An 8,826-nucleotide genomic window follows, 5' to 3' on the forward strand; every position below is an offset into this window, starting at 1 on the left:
GAGTATCTGAGGCTGGAACCGATCCCAGGTCTCTTGACGCTGGGGCCGGCAATCTTACTCACTGTGCCACCTGGCTGCCCCCCCTGTCCCAGTCTTAATCCTGTAATTAACCAATTATTGTCCTTTAATTTCAGATTATTTTCCCCTTTGTTCATTTGTTTCTCATCCCCTACCAATGTCCATCCTTGGATTACTCCATCCTCTATACTCCTTTGCTTTTGTTGGAGTTGGAGTTGAAGGAAGTCATACTATCTGTTGACTGAATACACTATGAATTTCTGTTATTCTGTTAACTCCAGCTGGGCCCTCACCACAGCAAGGCAATCCTTTTATTCCTTCTTTATTGATAGTCTATCTCATTTCCCACAGAAACTAGTTCATTCCATGCCTTCCCTTATTTCTTAAAACCTCTTACAGTCCCCTCTCCCTTCATCATCAGACAAAGTTGACAAAATTGAGACTGTTTCTTTCTCTTGAATGAATTAAAATGAATGAAAAAACAGTTTATAAGTACTTACCGCATACATTCTGGGCATGCAAATAGAAATGTCAATAGAATCTCCTCCTCTCAAGGAATGTACTCTCTTATTGAAGGTACCAGCATGTCATAGGAAGTTCAGTTGTAGGGCATATGAAAAGGACCAGAATTCTCATGGTGCATTGGGTTGAAGGGAGGAAGGTGCTGAGAAGAAACACCAGCCTGGGGTAACAGAGGGACTCCATGTGTGCCTTGTCCCTCTTATCTCCTCCAACAGACTGTTGTTTCAGTTATCTTCTACCTTCTCACCAATCCTCAGTCTCTTTCCCTCTGTTTGGCTTTTCCCTGATGCCTTCAGACATAGTCTCTCCCCCACCCCCTTTTTTTTGAAGGCAATCAGTGTCAAGTGACTAACCCAGACTCAGATTACTCCACAGCCTGTGCTCCATCCACAGCACCACCTTGCTGCCCCTCTTCATTTTCCCCCCAGAATTTATTTATTTTTAGTTTTCATTATTTATTTCCACAAGATTTTGAGTTACAAATTTTCTTCCCATCTCTCCCCTATCCCCCACCCCAAGATGGCAAGCATACTGATTACCCTTTCCCCTAGTCTGCCCTCTCTTTTATCCCCCTTTTTCCTCCCTTCCCCCTTACTTTCTTGTAGGTCAAGATGGATTTCTATACCCCATTGTCTGTATATTTTATTTTCTGGTTGCATGTAAAAACAATTTTTTTAACATTTGTTTTTAAAACTTTGAGTTCCAGATTTTCTCCCATCTTCCCTCTTCACCCACCCCTACTGAGAAGACAAGCAATTCAATATAGGTTATGCATGTGTAGTTATGCCATACATTTCCACTGTAGTCATATTGTGAAAGACTAACTATATTTCCCTCTGTCCTATGCCGACCCCCATTTTTTTCTATTTTCTCCTTTGACCTTGTCCCTCCCCCAATCTGCTCTCCCTTCTGTCATCCACCCTCTTATCCCCTTCCCTCCTACTTTCCTGTAGGGCAAGATACCCAGTTGAGTGTGTATGTTATTCCCTCCTTAAGCTAAATCCAATCAGAATAAGGTTGACTCATTCCCTTTCACCTTCCTGCTCTTCCCCTTCATTGTAACAGCTTTCTCTTGCCTCTTTTATGTGAGATAATTTACCCTATTCTATCTCTCCCTTTCTCCAATATATTCCTGTCTCACCTTTTTAATTTTATTTTTTAGATATCCTCCCTTCATATTCAACTTGCCCTGTGCCCTATGTCTATGTATACATATACATGCATACATACATATACACACATACACATCTTGTATGTGTGTGTGTGTGTATTCCCTTCAACTATCCTAATACTGAGAAAAGTCACATGAGTTACAAATATCATCTTTCCATGTAGGAATGTAAACAGTTCAACTTTAATAAGTTCCTTATGATTTCTCTTTACTGTTTGCCTTTTCGTGCTTCTCTTGCTTCTTGTATTTGAAAGTCAAATTTTCTATTTAGCTCTGGTTTTTTCATCAAGAATGCTTGAAAGTCCTTTATTTCATTGAATGTCCATATTTTCCCCTGAAGTATTATATTCAGTTTTCCTGGATAGGTGATTCTTGGTTTTAATCCTAGTTCCTTTGACTGCCAGAATATCATTCCATGCCCTTTGATCCCTAATATAGAAGCTTCTAACCCACTTTTGAAAAGGGACAGGATCAAAGTAGAGAATAGAACAAGTGGGGGATGGGATAGGATGGAGGGAAATATAGTCAGTTTTTCACAATATATCCACTATGGAAATGTTTTGCATAGCTACTCATGTACAACCTAGATTGAATTGCTTATCTTCCCAGTAAGGGTGGGTGACAAGGGAGGAAGGGAAAGAATCTGGAATTCAAAGTTTTAAAATACACACACACATACACACACACACATATATGTTGTTGTTATTATTATTATTATTATTACTATTATTTTACATGTAACTGGGAAATAAGCTATACAGGCACTGGGGCATAGAGATCCACCATGCCCTACTGGAATTCGCCCTCAGAGGGGGAATGGGGGAAGATATGGGAAAGAGCACACTGGGGGAGGGGATATTTAGTGGGATCACTGTTTTGGGGTGGTGGGTAGGGGAAAAATGAGGAGAAAATTTGTAACTCAAAATTTTGTGGATGTAAACTAAAAAATAAAAAAGAGGGGAAAAATTTAAAAAAAAATGTACAAGCTGCTAGATCTTATGTTATCCTGATTGTGTTTCCATAATTCTCAAATTGTTTCTTCCTGACTGCTTGTAATATTTTCTCCTTGACCTGGGAACTCTGGAATTTGGCTATGATATTCCTAAGAGGTTTCTTTTTGGGATCTTTTTCAAGAGATGATCAGTGGGGGCGGCCAGGTAGCACAGCGAGTAAGAATACCGGCTCCAGTGTTGAGAAGACCTGGAGATCGAATCCCGGGCTCAGACACTTAGCACCCACCCAGAAACACCTGGCCGTGTAACCTTGAGAAGTTACTTAACCCCAATTGCTTAGGGGCGGCCAGGTGGCTCAGTGAGTAAGAGCACCGGCTCCAGTGTCGGGATGACCTGGATCAAATCCGGGCTCAGATACTCAGCACCACACCCAGAAATAATAACTGGCCGTGTAACCTTGAGCAAGTTACTTAACCCCAATTGCTTAAAAAAAAAAAAAAGAGATGATCAGTGCATTCTTTCCATTTCTATTTTATCCTCTGGTTCTAGAATATCAGGGCAGTTTTCCTTGATAATTTCTTGAAAGATGGTATCTAAGCTCTTTTTTTGTTCATGGCTTTCTGGTAGTCCAATAATTTTAAAATTATCTTTCCTGAATCTATTTTCCAATGAGATATTTCACATTGTCTTCTATTTTTTCATTCTTTTGGATCTGCTTTATAATATCTTGATTTCTCATAAAGTCATTAGCTTCTGTTTGCTCCACTCTAATTTTGAAGGAATTATTTTCTTCATTGAGCTTTTGAACTTCCTTTTCCATCTGACCAATTCTGCTTTTTTAGGCATCCTCCTCATTGGCTTTTTGGACCTAAAAGAGGTTTGAGTTAGTCTATTTTTTAAGGTGTTATTTTCTTCAGTATTTTTTTGGGTCTCCTTTAACAAGCTGTTGACTCGTTTTTTCATGATTTTCTTTCATCATTTTCATTTCTCTTCCCAATTTTTCCTCCACTTCTCTTACTTGATTTTCAAACTTCTTTTTGAGCTCCTCCATGGCCTGCAACCAATTCATATTTTTCTTGCATCTTTTGATGCAGGAATTTTGACTTTGTTGTCTTCTTCTGGTTCTATATTTTGATCTTTGTCACCAAAGAAAGATTCTATAGTCTGATTTCTCCTCCTCTTGTTTGCTCCTTTTCCCCACCAATTACTTGACTTTTGAGCACTTTGCCATGGTAGGGCTCTGCTTCCAGAGTAGAGAGTGCTGTGTCCCAAATTTCTGGGGTTTTGCACAACTGTTGTCAGAGCTACTTCTAGGCACCTGCCTCAGAACTGTGAGGAGGACTCCCTCTCCACAGCTGCCACAAGCCCTGACATGCCAGCGCTCCTTCTCATCCCAGGACCGCCACCCAAGACTGCGACCCAGATCCAAGCAGGGCAAAGCAAGAGAATCCTGCCTCAGTGCCAGCAAAGAAATTTCTGCAATTGCCCTCTGGTCGGTAGCATGGTCCCCCCACCATCTGGGGCCTAGAGCTCTGGAAGAAGCTGCTGCTGTTGCTGCCACCCACAGCCACCACCACCTCTGCTCCCCTGGGGCAGGACTGAACTCCACTCTTCCCTCACCCAGGTCCAGCAGGGTTTCCCCACTGACCTTTTACTTTCTCTTTGGTGTTTGTGGGTTGAGAAGTCTGGAAACTGCTGCAGCTTCCAGTGATTCAGTCCCCTGACATCTGCTTCTGCTGGTCCATGTGGCCAGTCTGTGCTGGGGTGGCCCAAGTGGGACTGTGCTCCACCCCCAGCCGGGTGTGATAAACCCTTCCTGTCAGCCTGGAAGGCTGTCTTCAGCGGAGATTTGTGTCACTCTGTCGCTTTGTGGGTTCCGTAGCGCTAAAATTTGTTTAGAGTCATATTTTACAGGTGTTGGAGGTAATTGGGGGATAAGCTCAAGTAAGTTCCTGATTTTACTCTTTCATCTTGGCTCTGCTCCCTCCTTTTTTAAAAAAAAAAACCTCTAGACCCTACCATCTGCTCAAGCACTCATCCTATATCTTTCTTCCCTTTCTCAGGCAGACTTCTTAAAAAAGCTGCAGCTCTTAGGAATCTAACTTGATTTCATCATGTACCTCAGACTGCTCTCTCCAATGACTGATCATCTCTCTATTTTTTAAAACATTTTCACATTAGACATGTTGTAAAGAAGAATTAGAATCAATTGGAGTAACCATGAGGGAGACAGAGAGAGCCAATAGTCTGCTTCGATCTGCATTCAGCGTTCTTTCTCTGGCTGTGGCTAGCATTGTGCATCATGAGTCTTTTGTGGTGTGTTAGGTCCCAGCGAAGTCTGTCAGAGTTGGTCATGGCACAGTGTGGCTCTTACCCGATGCAGTGCTCTCCTGCTTCCTTCACTCAGCCTCAGGCCATGGAACCAGCCTTCTCTTCATTGCCAAATCTAGTGGTCTTTCTCTCATCCCTCTTCACTTGTCTGCAGTATTCTTTATTGCCTTCTCCTTGAGAATCGTTATCTTTGTGCTTTTGGTGATGCTTCCTCTCTTCTGGTTCTCCTCCTCCCTTTCCGACTCTCTCCATCTTTCCTTTGTTGCATCATCATCTGCATTGTGTCCCCCTAAGTATGGGGCCTCCGGGGCTCTGGCTTGGACCGTGTTCTCTCTAGGTGCTCTCTCCCGCTGACCCTACCAGCTCCTGCGAGTTCAGCCCTCATCTCCATGCATATCACGCCTGTCTGTCTGGTGTCAGTCATTCCAGACTGGATGCTCTGGAGACATCCCAAGCCCACTCTGCTGAACCTCCCTCTCCAGGGCAGAGCCCCTTTGCTGACCTCATGGAGCTGGTGGAAGCTGTGGGCAGTGGAGTCCAGTGCTGTCTCTGTTGGCTGCTCCTTGGTGGCCAGCACCTGCTAACTAATCATCTTAACATGGACACGTGTGCTTGTGTCCTCTGAGTGCTGAGTGATGGGCGACATGTGGCCTCCATTTTCTGCCTGCCATTCAGTTTCACAGCAGGGAGTCAAATTCCCTAGTGCCTAGAGGTGTGTGTGTACACCTGGAAGAAATAAAACTGTGGTGCCTCTGCCCCTGTTCAAGTTCCACCTTGAAGATACTGTCTTTGCTGCCATCTAGTGGACAATCATCTTTATGGACTGGAAGTTTGACAGCTGCAAATCCATTCAGAGTGGAAGATTCGTTATAAAGACTTGGGAAGAGTTTATATTTTAGATACTTATAGACCAAATTTAAATGAATTAGGGAAGAAGGCCAGCTTGAATTACTGAAAAGTTGAGATCAGTGCCTCCAAATTCTTTTGATCATACGTACTATCAGAAAAGAAAAGAGGAGCAGACTGTATCTGTGTTTAGTAATTTTATCATTATATGCATGTACTTCAATATGACGAATGATGTTCATCATAAAGCTTGGGCAAGAGGGGATAAGATGAAGACAAAATAATATTTGATCCTAGAGGCAGTGGGGAGCCCCTAGAATTTATTGAGTAGGAGTGATATGGTCAGATTTGTGCTTTAAGAAAGTCCCTTTAGCACCTGGAGGATGGAGTGGAGAGAGGAGAGACATTTGGGGCAGGGAGAACAAGTTTTACCGGGGACTGTTGTGTTCTAAGTGAAAGGTGAGGAGAGTATTTCCTGGGGCATTCCAGGAGAAGGGACTGGATGCCCACCCAAGAGATGTGGAGGTAGACTTGACAAGGTTTCCCAATTACTGGATTTCTGTGGGAAAGTGAAGGAATGAAGGAGACCACCAGCATTGAAAACCTGGGACAGAAGGGTAGTTGTATCTTGCATAGGTAGGGTGACCTTTGGAAGAGGGTTGTGTCTTTGGTGGAAAGATAGGGAATTGCACCCAATTAATTTCTGCTGTGGCATAGCTTACTCTCCTGCCACTGCCTTGGAGAGCAGAGTCTCACCCATTCCAGATTCCTGTTTCATCCAAGAGATGTAAGGAGGTAGGCTGGCAGGTGAAGCAGATGCCTCGGACCATTCTGCCTGCACTGCTGCTAATTGGTACCTGGGTCAGGTTGGGTTTGCGCATGACTACCCTGAGAGGCTCACACAAAACTACTCTCCCTGTGAGAGAGGGCAGTTGGGGTGGCATTTAAGGCACCGGACACACTTGTATTAGAGATGAACCTGTGGTTGACTAGTGGGAGGAGGGCGGCATCAGAGCCATCTTCCTACCCTCCCCATTGGTTTATCACAGACTCCTGAAGTTTCATGCTGCTGCCCCTACTTTGGAGAGTACTGATAGGGGTTTTTTCTCTTTAAAGTCATGTTTATTTTAGGACTTAAAAATTTTATTTTTTTTTATTTTAGGACTTAACTACAAATAGACTTAACACTATTATCTTTTTGGTGTCTCTGGCAGGGCTACTTATTAAAGTACTTTGAAAAAGTGACTTGTAATTGGAACATCAAAGGAGATTTAGCTTCTACAAAATATGTAGAATTATAATTATTTCACATCTAAATGAGCATCTGAAGTTACTGGGGAAAAACCATTTCTTTCCTTAAGTAGTTGAAGCTTAAATCTTTGAAACCTTTTTTAAAGTTATTGATTTGCTTGTTAGATTCCTTTTGTAGTTGAAAGGTAGTATTGTAGTGGGTATAGTAAGGGAGGGGACCTTAATTCTGCTCCCAGTACTGTTGCTAATTTCAGAGCTTCAGCATTTCCATGAAAATAAGGGTGTGGCATCGGACTGGACCAGAGGGGAAGGTTCTGGAGATTGGGATAATTTTCTAAAGTTGTGGATTTTTTTCCTTTTTCTATGATTCTATAATACATTTCACTCTTATCTCTGTTGTAGTTAACAAATTCCAAATTAATAAAGTCTAAAAAGCTTTCCACCGGAATCATAAAGTAATTTAGAAATAGTCCAAGTATTCCTTATAAAATCATCAAAAGTTTTTCATTAATACTTGGAGCCCATTGCCTTTCCTAAATGAGAATCTGAAGATGATTCATATTTACAGTTAGGTTCTTACAGGGTATAGATGATTACAAGTAGGGAAACTCTGCTAGGTATTATGAAGGAAAATTAAAACTTTGCCCTATTGTTTGCAGAATCCAAGAAAACAAGGGCCTGAAACTCAGGGGAGTACGGCGGAGTTAATCACAGGCCTTGTGCAACTTGTCCCCCAGTCCAGCATGCCAGAAATAGCCCAAGAAGCCATGGAGGTAAGAAAAGGCTTGCCCTGGGTGTCCCACTGAGTTGATGGAGAGACTTTCTGTACCCAGGTTTTGGGGTTTCATGGTGGGTGTCTTTGCCTTGTGGTAGAAGTTGGTCATGATAGGTTTGAAAATGTCAGTGAAGGCATATGACCCTGGCTTGTTTTAAGGTCCATAGAGGGTAAAGATGCTCTCCCTTTAGCTTTTATAAAATGTGCAACCTCTGATGCTCTGAAAAATAAGGAAATTTTAAGTCTAATTCACTTTTTAATTGTGTTGATTACCAAGGCCTTTAGGAAAAGCAGTTTTAAAACCCAATTATAAATACCACCTTATGGTGCCCTTACAAAATGAGTGTTGATTCCAATCCTGCTTTTGAATGAGCTGATGAGAAATGCTCACCCAGCAAGAATCATTCTCTCCTTGTCCTCTCCCTTTGATGGAGCTTCTCTGAAATGGGCTGGAGTTTCTTGTCTCATACTCTGATAGGGGGGATTTTTGGTTACTTCCATAGTTACAAAACACAGACCAAAATAGGAATGAAAAAAAGAACAAGATAAAGATGAACCAATGTTTGATCTTGGAGTCCCTAGGGAGCCACTCAGGGTCACTGAGTTGGGGGCATGACATGGTCAGAGCTGTGCTTTAGGGGGCTGGCTTAGAGAGAAGAAAGAGAGTTGGGGCAAGAGGACTCTGCATTGTTTAGAAGGTCAGGACCTGCTGGGCACTTAGTCATTCTATTTTATTTTGACTGTAGAATGGCACCTTTTAGACCAAAGTTTCATTTACTTCTTAAGAGTCTCTAGTTACTTGTGTCTGAAAGTTTGGTGTCTTTAGTTTGTCTTGATTCTTTATTTCTTCCTTCCTCCCTTCCTCTCTTTCTTTCCCTTCCTTCCTTCCTTCCTTCCTTCCTTCCTTCCTTCCTTCCTTCCTTCCTTCCTTCCTTCCTTCCTTCCTTCCTTCCTTCCTT

General features: G+C 42.4%; 1 protein-coding gene across 11 annotated transcripts in view; it reads left to right on the forward strand.

Annotated features, from left to right (window-relative positions):
• Positions 1 to 8,826, forward strand: part of NF1 (neurofibromin 1) — a 252,402-nt gene that overhangs the window by 88,461 nt on the left and 155,115 nt on the right. For all 11 annotated transcript variants that reach the window (XM_069089859.1, XM_069089863.1, XM_069089862.1 and 8 more), the window contains exon 14: positions 7,752 to 7,865. In XM_069089859.1, coding sequence (XP_068945960.1) covers positions 7,752 to 7,865 — 114 coding nt within the window. The remainder of the gene's footprint in view (positions 1 to 7,751; positions 7,866 to 8,826) is intronic.

Source organism: Petaurus breviceps, unplaced genomic scaffold (assembly GCF_028583685.1).
Source record: "Petaurus breviceps papuanus isolate PSGF00001 unplaced genomic scaffold, PetGlider_PUasm1.0 186, whole genome shotgun sequence".
NCBI classification, from domain to species: Eukaryota; Metazoa; Chordata; class Mammalia; order Diprotodontia; family Petauridae; genus Petaurus; species Petaurus breviceps.